The sequence below is a fragment of the Marmota marmota genome, unplaced genomic scaffold (assembly GCF_001458135.2).
Source record: "Marmota marmota marmota unplaced genomic scaffold, marMar, whole genome shotgun sequence".
Taxonomy (NCBI): Eukaryota; Metazoa; Chordata; class Mammalia; order Rodentia; family Sciuridae; genus Marmota; species Marmota marmota.
In genome coordinates this window covers 4623710-4641379 of record NW_026000153.1, presented here as the reverse complement: position 1 = coordinate 4641379, position 17670 = coordinate 4623710, and the positions used below count along the sequence as shown (strand labels likewise).

Sequence of the window (17670 nt, the reverse complement as noted above, 5' to 3'; positions counted from 1 at the left end):
TGGTGCACACCTGTAATGCCAACTGCTCGGGAGGCTGAGACAGGAGGATCGTGGGTTTGAAGCCAGCCTCAGCAATGGTGAGGCACTAAGCAACTCAGTGAGACCGTGTCTCTAAAGAAAATACAAAATAGGCCAGGGGATGTGGGTCAGTGGTCAAGTGCCCCTGAGTTCAATCCCCAGTACCAAAAATAAATAAACAAACAGATTTTTAGATGTTCCTTCAGAAAGTCTTACTTGAAGAAACATAATATCTTCTTTTAATAATATTGGTATATAATAAAAAATTTTAAATACTCATTCAGAATTGTTTCATCCTTAAAGATAGTTTAGTCCCTTACAAATAATTATAGTCACACATTGCTTAATGATGGGCATATATCCTGAGAAATGCTTCCTCATTAGATAGGAGACTTTGTGGTTGTGGAAACAGGTTTCATTCATATTGAAGATTTGCTGTGGCAAGTAATTTTTCTCCACAATCAGCTTATTTTGAATTTTCTTAAATTCTTCAGCTACCTTCACATCAGCACGTGGTGTGCTTTGCAAACTCACCACTTACTTTTACATTATGTAATGAATAATGAGCTAGCAGCAAATTTAACTTCATAAGCTGAATATAGCCTTTTCTTTCAACATCATACATAAACTTTTTGCTGGTTGTGATCATCATGGTGTGGAATCAGATAAGCTTCTATATTTGGTCTTCAATTCAAATCTCTAGAAATTTTTAATTGATATATACTCTTCTTGAATTATCTTGCTGCCTTCAATAAAGTGGATCCTATAACAGCTCCGTCTTTCTGTTCTTGTTCTTGAAGATCATATTTTCAGTGGAACAGAACATGCCTGATAGTGATCATTGACTTTTTACCTTCACAGTCTTTACTTTTATTTGTTTCCAAGTCAATCACTAAACATGGACTCTTACTGACAATATATAAGTAGTGAATTTTGTACACTTAGGGGCCACAATAAATGAAACAAAACGAGACTAAATGAAGCACAAAAGAATATGATGCAATGGAAAGATGAAGTACATGTGAGATTGTGAAGCTGTTGCTGGTTAACATGGCACACTATTTTAAAGTTTTTAGGTCTTTTTTTTTTTTTAAATGAACAGAAGGTATACACTCTAAAATAATAGTATTAGTAAAACAAATACATTAATCAGTAACAGTCATTTATTATCAAGTGTTATGAACAGTACATAACTGTAAATGCTATACCTTTATAGGACTTGAAGTGCAGTAGATTTCATTGCATCAGCATTACTATAAACATGTGAGTAATGCATTATACTACAATGTTATTAATACTGCTAATTAGCTCTTTTACAGAAGGAGTCTGCTGTGGGAATAGAACAACAGTAGAATACTTGCTTAACGTAAGTGAGGCCCTAGGTTTGATTCCCACCACCACAAAAAAGAAAAAAAAAAGTCCAGTTTAAAGTCTGCTAAAGATTTTAATAATGTTTTTAAGTTTTAAATTATTATAGTAACACTGAGCTAATCTATGCTTTTCAGTCTGTAGCTCTATAGAATTTCCTTTCTTTTCCCAGACTCAGAAATACAAATACACAAATTAAGACACAAAAATCACATATGCAAACACAAAACAACTGAGGAGCAATTTCCTTCATCCTTCAAATACTCCAGGTATGAATAGTACCTGCATGCAAAACTTTAAAAGTCTGAATGATGATATTTAAAATAATCAATTTGGTTAATATTCCCTTTTGCCATGTGTCCACTGGGTCACTTTTGAGATATGTTAAATTTCTTTTTCCTTTTACAATAAACTTTAAAAAAGAGTATTTCCCTTTATTATAAAATTCAAATATTTTCCATATACTATTACAAAAAGACAGGGAGAAATTTCCAACCTCAACTAATTACTTGTTCATTATCCAAACAAGGACATTTTAGTACATATGAACAGAAAATACTAATTTGGGGATAATGATTTTACACAATGGCCTTTATGAACAAGTATACAAAGCACCTCCTTTCATCATCCCAAAGGCAAAAGTGAAACAGTATATGGGGCTGGAAAAAAAAAAAATCAATAAAACTTAATAAAGGTGAGCTAAACCATTTAACATTTGATAAATCTTTCTTTCACTCAAAAAGTTAACTTACCTGCAAGAGTTGTTTACATTTATTATACTTTTCTGTTTTGTCAGCAATTTCTTTGGTCATTTCACAGACTTTACCTTTCGAGAGCAAGTCAAAATCTGTCTCTGCTGTAATAAGACAGAAAATAAGATCATTAAAAAGTATTTTGCCCCTTATATTATTTTCTTGCTCAGAAAAACTTAAGAGTCAATTGTAAAGTGTAAAAATGGAATACTGAAGGACAGAAACATTTATTTATATCCTAAATAAACAAAGAAAAATAAATTCTAAATGAGAATGAGAATTTTAAAATGTCAGAACCAAGTTCACTTTCAATAATGAATGCACCGTTCTTTTTTCTTTTTAATAATTTGCTAAAAGTAGTTCCAAAATGGCACAAAAATTGTTCTCCCTAGATAACTGAGTAAACAGGATAAGAAAAAAATATACTCTGAAGAATACATTTTTAAGTCATTCTTCCAGTCCTTCATTACCACCTGCTAACTCTTTTATTAAGTAAACATGTTCCAATACCACACGCCTGGTCATATTAATACTTTTTAAGGTAGGACACTCTACACAAAAAAATCTAAAAGATTTTTACCTGCAGAAGATAGTGGCAGCTTTACATCTACAGCAGACACAGAAGTGGCTGGGTCTGTGTTTATTGAAGCATCATTCACTTTCTGCTGATTCCCAACTTTCTTTGTGAACACATTGTTATTGGCCTATTCAGGATATTAACAATAAACTATTAAATCAAGTCATTGATTTTGTTAGACTTTTTAAGTAAATATGTAAATAATAAAAAAGAAATCCTATACATCCATAAAGCTATCCTTGTTTTAAAAGCCAAACAAATACTAAAGTTATACATCATCTACAATCCAAATGTTGCGAAAGAAAAACACATTGCTTTTTCTTGTGAATTTACCAAAACTAATCATTCACAGAAATCTCAAGCTTCTACTACGAAGTCAAAATATGTTCAAAAGGCCACAAACCAATATTTATACATGTGATACTTAAATAATCTATACATTTGATACTTAAACTGTAACTTTTTTCACAAAGCCTTCCTATTTTACTGCATGCTTTCCTTGCTCTTTTTTCTGCTTTCAGATTTCAATCGGAAGACCAGGAAAATATTATCTATATCACAGAGTATAAGACGACTATGGTACCACTTTCATATGAATTCAATGGTACTTACTGATTGGTCTGAAAGTTTGTTTATTTGTTTTTGGAGCCTCTGACATTCCTTAAATTTTTCTTTATAATGATCTGCAGCCATCTGGAGACGGAGTTTCAAATCTTCAACTTCTCTTCTCAGTTCATGTTCCAATGTATCAGTCTTGTCCTAAGAAACAAACAAATATTGCCACTAAGATAAAAACCTGACACTTCATTTTGTAATAGTAAATCCAACTTCCTTTTTACTTATGTCTTTCTGGCTTTTTTTTTTTTTTTTTTTTTTTTTGTTCTGGGGTTTAGGCTATAGTGCCACAACAATTCTCCTAATAAATCTAGATTTATATGTTTTGACTAAGGTTCATTTAAAAACTACAAATAATCTACTTCCTGAGGAATAATTATTATTCTCTTAAGTAACCATATGCTATTTTTTTTATTTCTTACATACATGACAATAGTGGAGTGAATTACATTCATAATTATCCATTCACAGCACAATTTTTCGTAACTCTGTACCATACGCTATTTTATATAACTAGTAAACAAGAAATTCCAAACAAAGCAATATATACCTGATATCAAAAATATTTAATAACAGAACAACTTTTACTAAAAATAAGGAATTGTGCTTACAGAAGATTTTCTTGACACATTAATTTCAACCCAAGAAGTTACAATAACTAAACAGAATGAATGGAAACTTAAAATTCTCTGGTCAGAAATCTGATCTGATTTATTTTATTATAATTTATTCTTTTCATGAGTTTATGGTTATTAATTCAAAGTTGACTTGCTTTACCTGATCTTTTTTCACAGCATTTAGTTTAAGTTCTGCCAGTGCATCAGCTAACTGCTTCTTCACTTTCTCATTTTCCAAGCGTGCAGTATGTAGATCTGCCATTGTTTTATCTCGCACATTTACTGCATCACTAAGTTCTTTAGCCAGAAAGACAACTTCTTGTCGAGTTGCCTGAACCTGTTCCTCTGCTTTACGAAGCTGCTCCTTTAAAGAAAATGAATCTTCCTGAAGAAAAGCAGATGATTATTGCTGTGATTAAACCATTCAAGTAAAAAAAAAAAAGCACAACAATTTTATACCTTCTTCAAGATATCCAAAGTTTTAAATTAAATATTGCTTTTCTACACATGACATAGATGAAGTATGTCTGTAAAAAATTTAAAATGTGTGACATTTAGATTTCCTACCTAGTAACCATAGACATGGTATGACCACTACTATTTCACACATAAAGAAACTGAAATACAGCCATCAATTGGCATATCCAGTGCTTAAAGTTCTGTCTAAATTGAAGACTTAAATGAAAGTGCCCAAGACTCAAATGTCCCCCAAATCTCTCCAGCTTGAACTACTGACACACACTTTCTGTGATTACAATAAAATAATTTAAAAGACTTTCTAATACCAAAAATTTTAGTTAAAGGTATTTCCTACTTTCTAACTTAAAAGACAACCAAAATATTAATCTACCATTCTATATCAACATATATTTGTTTGTTTGTTTTGGTATTGTGGATTGAACCCAGGTATGCTTTGCCACTGACCTATATCCCCAGCTCTTAATTTATATTTTGAGACAGGTTCTCATTAAGTTGGTGACACTGACCTTGAACTTGCAATCATATTGACTTGGCAGATTTAGACCTGTACCTAGATATCTACATAAGGATGCTTATCTCAGTCTGTTTATAAAAGCTAATGATAGTAAACAACTTGTATCAATTACATACTTATACAACCATTAAATGAAAGTAGGAATATGATGCAGCTATTATAATAAGAAAGATCTACATGTATACTCATAGTGCAAGATATCCACATATTCTATAAATATTTTTAAATATTAAACACTATATGTATTCTGAGTTAAAATGTAAATATATTTTTATACTTATATGAGATATTTTAGCATCTTATTCAATTTCAAAAATCAAATACCCTTCACAGAAATCTCAAGCTTCTACTACGAAGTCAAAATATGTTCAAAAGGCCACAAACCAATATTTATACATGTGATACTTAAATTTATCTATACATTTGATACTTAAACTGTATTTGCATTTGAAATCTGCTGGATTAAAAGAGCAACCTGGGGTTTAACTATTGACTTTAAATGTCATACACTTCTTTTGTTTTTTGTTTAGCTTTATTTATTATTATTATTTTAGTTGTAGATGAACAACACCTTTATTTACTTATTTTTATGTGGTGCTGAAGATCGAACCCAGTGTCTTACACAGGCTAGACTAATGCTCTACCACTGAGTCACAATTCCAGCCCCAAATGTCATACACTTCTAACATTTCAGGTGTAACAATAAATATGCCTTAATATAATTTGTAGCAAAATACTTAAACCAACTTAATACCCATAAAACGTAATAAGTAAATTAAGATAAATCTATATGTGGAGTATTATGCAGCAATTGAAAAAAATGAGGAAGATCTCTGATAAATAATGAATGACAATTTACATTTTTCAGTGAGAAGAAACAAGGTACATCCAAGTAGTATTCTTTTTTTTTCCCAAGAAAATGAAGAAAAATGAGTATGTGTACTGTGCACATGCACACATAAGCTTATTTTTCCAAAAAGAAACATAAGGAGGATTAACTTAGAAACTAATAAAAATGTTTACCTGTGGGTATAGGTAAAAAGAATACAGAAGAGTTTAAAATGAGTAAATTTTTATATCATTTTTTTACTTTCCAATAATGTAACTACTTTATATATTCAAAAAAGAGAAACATAAATCTTAAATACTAAAAAAAAGCTTGAACTGTATTACAAATTTATAACATAAAACTTTTTTTAAAAGTACATCAACTTTTGAACATGGCATTATGAACATCCCTAGAGAAATAAACTCAAGAGCTGGAAAAAAAACTTTAATTTTATTTAGTGGACTTACTGTTGAAAGCGGCAATGACACAGAAATTATGAACCTCATGATATATAAACACATGAAAAATATAATGTCTCAAAAACAAAAAGTTCTCACACTAGGAGAAAATATATATAAATATGAAATGGAGGAAAGTAAAGAAGAATCCTAAAGTACTATTTTGGGGTTAGATATATTAATAATGATTTGAAGTATCTACTGGAAATGAAAAAAGCCATAGTCCCCTAAAATGGTAACAATGGGTCTGAGGCATAACCTGAACATGGAAAACACAGGTGCATAATTTTAAAAAAGTATACAAAAGCCAGGCCTGGTGGCACACACCTGTAATCCCAGAGGCTCAGGAGGCTGAGACAGGAGGATTGCAAATTCCAAGTCAGCCTCAGCAATGGTGAGGCACTACGCAACTCAGTGAATCCCTGTCTCTAAATAAAATACAAAATAGTGCTGGGGATGTGGCTCAGTAGTTGAAAGCCCCTGAGTTCAATCCCTAGCATTGCAAAATAGTGGAGGGGAGGGGNGAAGACATACAATATAAAGACATGACCAAATTCTGAAAGCTAGAAAGGGTATTTTCAAAAACAACATTTTGAAGCAATTCAATGTTTTACATGTAAAAAGCCCTTATGTCATTTACTTCCCATGTATCTAAAACCATATTTCCTTATCGATGCAACTATGCTAATTCTTCCATGAACTTTGATGCTGATTTTCTCATAACAGATGTACAAATCAAATTCAGTAATGGGAACTATACTGAGTATGGATACATACTGTCCACAAACAAGATTATCTTGGTTAAGTGTTCCAGAAAGAAATTATTTCTTGCATTTCACTCTTTAAATGTTTCTGAATTTAAAGGAGTAATTCCTGTTCATAGGATCAAACGTGACTCCTGGTTCCCTGAAGGAGTCAATAGTCTACACCTTTGCAATACCACCTTTAAAACTCTTTAATTTTCACAATCATCAGCTCATAAATGTGACTTAACATGAAGCTAACAATTAAGAATGTTCTTAAAATTCCTCATCCAAAACTTGCTTTCAGAAATGCTTATTAGCTAAAGTCTTGATTAACACCCACAATATTGACAATTAAGCTAACTATACTAACATCACAGGAATGCCTAAAAAAGAAAAATCTTCATAAAGTGAAGATTCATAAGCAGTGAGGATATTTCTATAAAATGACAATCTCTGAAGATTATTTCAAAGGCCAAACCATAAAATATGATTATCAGTGAAATGAATTAATACTCTCCCTAAGGTATACAAGTTCTTAAAATACGAAAACACTTGGTTATATAAATTCTAATAAACAAATATCTGACTATCATTAAAACTTTTTGACTTATTATACAGTACCTGCTAAGTATCTAAAATACCAGCAAGCTAATTCCCTAAACACTAACTTTTAGGAGCAATACACATTGTGATAGTTAGTGACTTCCTCCTTGCTTCCTCCCCTTCTTGGATTACTCAACTGAGGGAACTTGGCTACCTTTTGTAAGGACATTCAAGCAACCTCTGGAGAGGTCACTTAGAACTGAGGGGCCTCTTGCCAAAAGTTAAGTGTACCAGAAAAAAATAAATGAGTTAAGTGTACCACAAAAAATAAATTATTTCTTGCATTTCACTCTGTAGAATGAAATACAGATTTCATTCTACATCATGGAAGCAGATCCTCGGTGTCAAACAAGCCAACCTGACAGCAACATCTGTAACATCCTGACTTTCAGAACTATTCAATAATGTTGCTTCTAACTTCCTGACCCACAGCCTATTGGGGTAATTTGTTACAAATCAATGAACAATAGAAATGAAAAGAATAAAATACCTTATAAAGTTCCTTCTCATCCTTTTCTGTCTTCAGTTGACATTCAAGTTGTTCTCTTTCATGTTGTACCTTCCTGAGTTTGTCTTTTAAACTGCGTTAAGACAAAACAACATGAATGTAAAAACAAAAATTTTATTAAAACATTGAAGTTTTTTTTATATCATCAGAAATACCTGTCCAATTCAGTTTCTTTTTCAATTGCTTTATGTGTCACTGACACAATATCTTCCTCAAGCTGCAGAGCTTTAGATGTCGCATCACTGTATCTCTTCTTAAACTCTTCATTTTCCATTTTTAAACTTTGTGATACTTCAATAAGACCCTTAGAAATAACAACAAAGTATGTGACAAAAAGCATCAGTAAATTTGCCTTTAAGAAATCTTTTTTTTTTTTTCTTTTTCTTTTAAAGGGGGTTAGGGATTCATTATGTCAGTCTAGGTTAGGCTCAAGAGATCTTTCAGTCTCAGCCTTTTCAGTAGCAGAGACTATAGGCACAAACCTCCACACAAGGGTTTGCTTCTGGTTTTAGTTTTTTGTTTTGTTTTTTAGGGGAAAGCAGTACAAAGGATCCAGGCAAGGGCTTTGCACATGCTAGGCAAATGCTCTACTACTGAGCTACATGTTTTTATAATTTTAGCCCCACGTTTGTCCCCTCTAAAATTTAGGCCAAGACTTATAAACTAATAAACTAAATGTGAAATTGTAAATATACTTAAATTTTCATATACTAAACTATTTACATATCAATTACTAATAATATTTCTCGCCTTCAGACTTTTCATGCACCCTATTTGTTTATTTCACTTCACCACAGGACAGGCAATAAAATGAAATAAAAATTATTAGTCACTTTTTGTTTTTCAGATTTCACTTTTCCTTATTACTCCAATGATAGGTTTCATATGAAACTATCAGTGTTAACACCCACTTCTAATATATATTACACCAAGTGATATCAAAGTACTGTAATAAATGCCTAAAGCAATATTTCTAATGTTCCTGCCAGAGTGACTCAGAAGCCTAAAAATATTCAAAGATAAAACAAATGTAAAAGAAATTATTGCCTTTCTTTTTAGACTGTTCTAAACAGAACACTTTAACTCTTAAATTTTTATCACATCAATTAAGACACTTGGGAGAAGTTGATAAAGCGTCCATGTTCCTGTAATAAGTCTTCTACCTCATTTCAAAAAGTTTGAGACTCCAGTAAAACCATGTATATGGAAGTGATGTTATGGAAAACTATACATCAAAAAGAATTAAATCAAATTACTTTTTTAAGAAATTTAAAATTTCCCCCCAAGTAGTAATACCTACCCAAGAAGAAAAACTAAAAAATACATCACAGTACTGTCAATTTAAAAATCAAAATTTATATAATAGTTATGTCACTTAATATGCATATAGCAATTAGGTCCAATTTTTACTTATAAATGGAATAACACTTGAAATATCTTGCTGGGATAAGGAAATTGCTACATTGCACCTCATGAAACATGTATCACAATAGTGTCAGATGACATCCTATTTATTTTATTTTTGTTCAAAGCAAATGTTTGCCTTACTGAATTTCCAATAGTATCCAAAAATTGTTATGCAAAATTAAATGTTTTTCTATTGTTTCCAAGTCCATAACACTAAAGTAAGCAAAAACATTTATTCCTCTGTCATAGTTTTTGTTGATATACTATGAGCCTTATAAAATTTGACACATTTTTAGTACTTGTCTTATTGGTTTCTAAAGACAGCCGAGGAGGTTTCTAAATACTTTTGCACATTTTTTATTTTTATTTTACCAAATTCTCTCTTGGTGCTACAGATCTGATCCAGGTATTTCTTCCTGGGACAAAGACTAGTTTGTCTAGAAGCAAAGACTAATTGCTAATTCTGTAAGTAATAAATGCTCTATATTGAGTAAACAGCACTCTTAAAAAAATTCATAACCAACTGAATGCAAAACAAATTAACACTTTAATCATAAGCTTGTTAACTTTATAGTAGATCACACATTAATTCAGACAATAACTTGAGACTCTCAGACTCTTTCTCTAGTACCCATAAAGGCACACCTGATAGCTTCTAAGCATACAAGCCTATTTTTAAATGACATGAATGATGAAGTAGGGATTATTCTTTACACCTACACTTTTCATGTCTAAGCTAAGTATCAGTATCTAAGAGGCTAAATAATCCTTAGCATGGAAAATTTCAAATAAAAATCATGCTTTCCTTTACAAAACATAACTTTAAAACAAAATTTATAACACAATCTTTGAAAAACAACTGAAATTTGTGATATTCATTTAGTTACCATTTGTAAACCAGTCCAAAGGGATATTATAGTTCTAAAATTAAAAGAGAAAATTTCAACAGATAATTAAGTCTATGACATTGTACATCAAGATAGGCTCCCAAAAACTGGGGCCAAGGGAGATAAAGAGATCTGGACATTTAAGATTCATGCAGAGGATTTCTCCCATTCTCTCAACTGAAAATAACTGTGGCCACAAGTTACAATTACACTATTACAATTTTCCATGAGTCATAACCTTATAACTCTCAAATATGAACAACCAGATATACTCTGACCTACTCATGTTTGTAGCAAAATACACACTAGAAGTATTTAGAATTAAAAAAGCATATTTATTCCCACGTTTTTTAAAAATGAGAATATTTACAGGAAAATCTGTAGTCAGTTTTTAAATTAAATCTTATTCATTTGGCTTAAACTGGATTTTCTCAAACACCCTACATCTTCTCCAGCTCCTTAAATTCACCAGACAAAAATATGAATGACAATATACAAGTAAGTCTTTATGGCACTAACAATAATAGGAAAAATAAACAAATAAAAATAATAGCTATATAATTACTTATTTCATTAACATTTTCTTCATAAGCACAATCTGTTTAAGTTGCTTTTGTGTTTTTTCTTTTCCTGGTTTCTTTAAAATAATTTGAGTGAAATTATAAAATTTATTTTTGGCTATCCAAGATCTCTGAATTTAAAGATCTTTAAAGATAAATATTCATATAACCTCTTCAGTACTAAACTTCAAATTTATCTTGAGAAAACTTTATACTTTTATTCAAACAGCAACAGCAGTAAAAAATAAAAATCACCAAGAAAATCATTTATAAATAACTAAAATGAGTTACCAAGAATAACTATAGGCCATAGTCCAAGAGAATAAAGTTTAAATAGCATAAAATGTAACGAGGTCTATCTTTCACTCATTAACTATCAAAAATCTGCTATCAAATGCACAAATCTGAATATATTCCACATACAAGCAATTTTTTTTTAACATTAGGGTTCGTGTATGTTTTTTGTAAGGAAGGGAATAAGTAGAAAATGTAGGGAAGTACAACTTTCCTTACATTAAGTTGTCTTTTAATGAAACTGAATGACAACTACTCAACAGTCTTATGAAATAAACTATAAAAATGCCTCATCTTTACACCTCAGTATTTATACAAAAATTATGATTTGGCTCAAAAGTAAATAAATATATTTTAGAAGCAATGTTAAAAATCTCTTTATTACTTAAGAGTTAAGGTTTAGATATGAGGTATCAAGCTCTTGTTAATGCAGGAATGTTCAGAGGTGAAGTGATTATAGTAAGGAGAGCTGTAAGCTCATCTGTCCTTCCTAGTTTGAATGGACTGTGTGGTAACTATAGGAAGGTGGGATGTGGCTGGTGGAGGTGGATCACAGGGGCTTCCCTTGGTAGGGTTCACCTTCCCTTCTGCCCCTTTCCTTCTGCTTCCCAACCACCGTGTCCTCAGCAGTTCCCTGTGCCATGCCCTTTTGCCACTTATGTGTTGCCTAGCCTGGGCCCAGAGCAATGGAGTTGCCCCATCATGGATTAAACTTCTGGTACCCTGAACCAAAATAAACTTTTGCATGTCTAAGTTGTTCTTATTAGGTGTTTTAGTCACAGCAATGAAAAGCTAACTAATATTCTTAGCAAAGCTGAAACAAAATTAAAGTAATTGGCTTTAAAGAAATTTATTGGTAGATGACTATTAAAAGTAAGGCTTTGGGTCGTCTTTGTTCCATGACAATTGGTAAAGGAGACAGAAATTCAATGAGATCCTAACTTCAAACTTGATTTTTGGTAATTCCATACACAGGTTGAGTATTCCTTATCTAAAACGCCTGAGAACAGAAGGATTTGGGGATTTCAGATTTTTTTACATTTTGGAATATCTGCTTATAAGAAATGAAATATACTGGGAATAGAACCCAATTCTAAACATGAAATTTGCTTTTTTTCATGTATACCTTGTATATATAGCTTGAAGGTAATTTTATGCAATACTTTTGTGCATTTTGACTACAACTGTTACATAAGCTTGGGTATGGAAAATTTCCCTTTGTGGCATCATATTTTGAATTTTGGAGCATTTCTAATATCAAATTTTTGGCCTGAGGATGCTCAGCCTGTACTAAATAAATACTGCAAACTCCCTCTGTCCAAAAGTGAGTACCTAATGCAAATAACAATGCTGGTTTTATTGAAAGTTACTGTGTGGGAGATGCTATGCTACATGCCTATGCACATTCTTAATATACATGATTTAAGAATTAGGAACATTCCTGATGCTCACTTAAGCTCACTTAACATTTGAGAAAACTGAACCAAAGCAATAGCTTTATCAAAGATTACACAACTAGTAAATAACAGAACTAAGAATAATTTTGACTTTCTAATATCCTGAAACAAAAAATTTTCCAAAACAGTTAATTGAACATTTAATTTTAATGATTAAGGTACTGAAATTCTGGTAATTTAATTTTTTTTATTGTTTGCTTTTGTTTATATGAGATGGGATCTTGCTATGCTGCCCTGGATGGCCTTAAATAACTCAACTTCTGGAGACTACACAGAGATACCGTTATATACCATTAGGCCAGACTTAGTAATCTGATTTGTATCTAGTCTTTTTTTTTTTTTTCTTTTATTTCTTGCTGTAATGGGCACTGAACACCAAGGGCACTCTCTAGCACTGAGCTACATCTCCAGCCCTTTTTCTTTCTTATTTTGAGACAAGGTCTCACTAAGTTGTTCAGCCTGACCTCAAACTCGCAATCCTCCTGCCTCAGCCTCCCAAGGCACTGGAATCATAGGCAGGTACCATCAATCCCACTGATTTTTAACTAGTGTCGGTACAATTCTTCTAAATAGTGTTATTAACAAATAGATGAACTTTTAACTGTAAGATACTATCAAAGATATTTCCCACGTCCAAACTGCTAATATCAAACTATTTCATTTGTGCTGTGGCAGAGATTTCTGGTTGTCTACTAAATTACAAACTCACTTCAGCCACAGTAATACATACTTTGTCCAATCACATTTTTCCTTCCTGCTTCTTGTGTAATTTTGGTCATCTAAATTCTCATCAGTATAATATCAATAAAGTGATACTATATTATTACTTCTACATCTATAACTCAAACTATTAAACATGACATGGCTAATATCTCTTTCTTTTTTTCAACCAGCTGGAACCATGATATGCCAGTAAACAAGTTTCTATCATAAAGATGTAAATATCTAGGAGTCTGAGGTATGGCAGTGAAATGATATGAAAGGTATGGAGTGCCCTGGGTAATTATATAAATCTGCCCCACAGACTTAAATGACTCACAACATAGATCGTTATAGGGAAAAAATGATTTTTGTTTTATACTGTTCAGTTTGTCTTCACACTAATTCACTGTTAATCCCCGACTAATGTTTAAATCGACCTTCATTTTGATATGGTACCACTAAGAAAAATTAAATGTTCTACATAATAATAAATGAACTATATGCCACTGATCACATCCAAATGCAACTGCTATTTTAAATTACTTGAAATATCTGATTCATGAACAGAAAATATAGTAACTAAATATTAACCAAAAATATGGAAATTAAGAAGCTAGTTCAAATATTCTAGGATACTATATATACTTAGGCAATTAGAAATAACCAACTCAAAGGACAACATTCAAAATGGCAGAATATCTCAAATACAAATAAACAAATTAGTCTGTAAAAGATTTGCCTCCAAAATCAAGAATAAAATACTATTAAAAAGAAAAAAAATACTGATCCATGCTAAAACATGGCTGAACCAATTGTACACTTTATTTTTAAAAGTCAAGATAACTGAGGTTAATGTAGGTTATGGCTTTTGGACCCTTGCTTTCTTTTATACCTTCATCAGAATAACCCTGGGTTCAATCTGTGGCACCAAAATAAATAAGTAAATAAGAAGGTAGAAGGGAGATCAACAGAATAGAAGAAAGGGACCAGAGAGTGGGATGAGGGGAGAGAAAATTGAAATACTGGGAAATAATACTGGCCAAACCGTTTTGTTATAGTGTATGTACAAATATGCAACAACATATCCCAACATTACTTTCAACTGTTATACACCAATAAAAAATGGGGGGGGGGGGTGAAAAATCTTTTTTTGAACTATATCAATTCATAGTTCAAGACTTCAAAAAATTATAACTAAACTAACTTTGAAAACTCTAATGGGATTATAGCTCTTTTTAATCCCATTTACTAAATAAGATTCAAGGTGGGGATGTAACTCAGAGGTACAGCACCTGCGTAGCATAGACGAGGCCCTAGGTTTGAGTCCCCAAAAGTGCAAAAAAAAAAAAAAAAAAACGTTAAAAATAAGAATCAAGGGCTGGGATTGTGGCTCAGCGGTAGAGTATTCGCCTAGCATGGGCGGGACCCGGGTTCGATCCTCAGCACCACATAAAAATAAGGGCACTGCGTTGTGTCCATCTACACCAAAAAAACAAATATTTGAAAAATAAATAAATAAGAATCAATTGAATACTGTTATTTGTCTGAGGCTCAGTGTCAATCTTTCAATTTTCAAATATGTCACTCCAAAATATAAATAAGAGCACAATGAATAATGAACTGCTGATTTTCCAGCTATCTACAATAAACACAAAGGTGGGGTTAAAAAAAAAAAAAGATTCACTAATACAATGGAATATTATTTGGCAATGAATGGAATAAATTACTGATATATATAACAACATTAAAGAAATCTTAAAAATATTATGCCAAATGAAAGAATCAAGTCTTTTTACAAAAGGCCCCATATTCTATGATTCCCTTTGTATGAAATATAGTAGTTGTCTGGGACTAGGGGAAAGGATGGGGAGGTATTTGGAGAAAGACTGCAAATAGGTACAACCTTTCTTTATGGGGTGATAAATATGTCATAAACTTAGATATGATAAATGCTTGCATAATTTTGTAAATATACTAAAACCCACTGAATTATATTCTGTAAAGTAGTAAGCTTTATAGTATATAAATTACATCACAATAAACCTGTTTGTTAAAACATCAATTAGATCTATTCCCACCTTCAGCCCTCAGAACAGCAATGGTTAAGAGCACTGAATAGAGCCATGCTACTAACCCTCTACAACTTACTAACCCTGAGACCGTGGGCAGGTTAAGTAGCCTTTCTATGCTTCCTCTGTAAAATCCAGTTAACAGTATTTTCATCATAAAATTGAGTTAACATATAAAACTCAGATCATTACCTGGCTTTTACTAAGTATTATAACTTATTTTTATTAATCAGACTTTTATAAGAGAGGAGGAAAAACTCCACAATTAAAGACTAGAAATGAATGCAAAACTGGATCTTAATAATGAAAGTTAATTTTAAATCTAGATTGTACATGAATAATGGGATGCATACCACAATAAACTAAGGGAAATACAATTTATAATTTCTTAATTTATAACCATTATATAACTTGAATTTTAATCTACTTTATAATCCTACTTATTTTCTATAAGTCAATTACATAATATAATTGCAAAAACAAATATAGTTGAAACCAATTTGTTTTGATTTTAACATATCCAATTCTTAATTTCAAAATGTAAAGATTTTAAGTTCAATTTAATTAGTTTTAATTATTATAATTTTCTCTCCTATGGTGTTCTATAGTGGTATAATCTTTTATCAATACAATAAGAGATTAAAGATTTTGTTTATAAATAATTATAAACACATAACTTACTTTCAGTATTTGTCAACTATTAAATGGGTAATAAGCGAATCGTACTATATTTTATAAAGTAATCAATTTCTTCTATTGTGAAGAAACCAAAGATCTCTACTGATCGCATTCTTACATGGCAAAATTTTAAAGAAACTATAAATGATACATGATAAGCATGCCTGTAATTCCAGGGACTGACGAGGCTGAGGAAGGAGGATTGCGAGTTCAAAGCCAGCCTCAGCAAAGAGAAAGGTGTAAGCAACTCAATGAGACTCTGTCTCTACATAAAATACAAAACAGGGCTGGGGATGTGGCTCAGTGGTCAAGTGCCCCTGAGTTTAATTCCCAGGGGCACATGACCACTGAGCCACATCCCCAGTACCCAAAAAAAAAAAAAAAAAAAGTTTACTCAGTACTTCAAAGAGAAGATCTACAGAACTATTAGGATTTTTATTATTATTATTTTTTATAATTTAATACATAGAATAGATTTAAAACAAGTGTCAAGGAATGTCATGAATTTTATAAGTCACCCAACCGGGACAAGTTTGAAAGGTTCTAAGATGTTCTAGCTCCCCAGCATGCATATTTGAAAGAGGATATAATTTTGGAGGTAAAAAGCAAATTCATAAAAATTAGAAGTCCCTTGACTTCTGGTATCAAAGAGGAACTCTTTCTCATAGCAAGTACATTATTTTGTCACCACAAATAAACAACAGCCAAAATATACGTTTCCATAACTTAAGACTTTTTTTTTAACATTACACTGTATTATATTTTTAGAATCTAGGGAAAATGCTATGAATTCCATTCATGTTGGACAACACTTTACATGGTCTTTCCTTCATGATTCTCTGGTTCATCATTACAAAAAATAGTAAAATAATAATAGTTGCTTATCCTAAGGGAGAACCTTCTATATTTCAGGTACCATTCTAGGTTCTTTTATCACCATTTTCTATAATATAGGGTCTGATTAAAACATCACAAGTACTTTGTACAGCATATGCCCCAATGCAAGAATACCAGCAGAGTAGTTTCTTCCAAGATTAGTAAAAGTCATTAAGATTTAAGAGTTGCCATTAAAACTTCTGGTGAACACCTCTTCTGGACATCAAGGTCATAATCTCCTACAAGTTTTGCTTCATTAATCCTCTGATCTCAGCCTATCATTTTCTCAAACTCAGTCTACTTAAGCTTTATCTGTAGTATTTATCACCATCTATCACCTAAACAGAGAGAGCCTAAGACTACCTAAATCTATTAATACTCAACTGAACTAAAGGCAATGTCTAATATAACATTAGTAATTTCAAATTTTAAAGACCTATCATTCTGCCATGCCTACTCTCCCAATCATCCTTACTTTCCTTGGATTTCAAGGTGATCAGTCTCAAAAACCTCAAAGATCACAAAAATCAATCAGGGTATTCTCGATAGCTTAAGATATGCTGAAATGGACCTTTTTCAAGGGACATCTATAAGACCTCCAATCCACTGGCTAATAATAGAGTATGTGTGTGGGAACGTGGCGGGGGGGGGGGGG

The 17670-nt window shown here is 31.8% G+C and overlaps 1 protein-coding gene across 1 annotated transcript in view; it reads right to left on the bottom strand.

Annotated features, from left to right (window-relative positions):
* The window catches only part of Tax1bp1 (Tax1 binding protein 1), a 61365-nt gene that overhangs the window by 22862 nt on the left and 20833 nt on the right, over positions 1 to 17670 (bottom strand). Inside the window, exons 6-11 of the mRNA XM_048786386.1 lie at positions 8241 to 8389; positions 8068 to 8158; positions 4108 to 4332; positions 3328 to 3474; positions 2719 to 2842; positions 2139 to 2242 (exon numbers count right to left, since the gene is read on the bottom strand). Coding sequence (XP_048642343.1) covers positions 2139 to 2242; positions 2719 to 2842; positions 3328 to 3474; positions 4108 to 4332; positions 8068 to 8158; positions 8241 to 8389 — 840 coding nt within the window. The remainder of the gene's footprint in view (positions 1 to 2138; positions 2243 to 2718; positions 2843 to 3327; positions 3475 to 4107; positions 4333 to 8067; positions 8159 to 8240; positions 8390 to 17670) is intronic.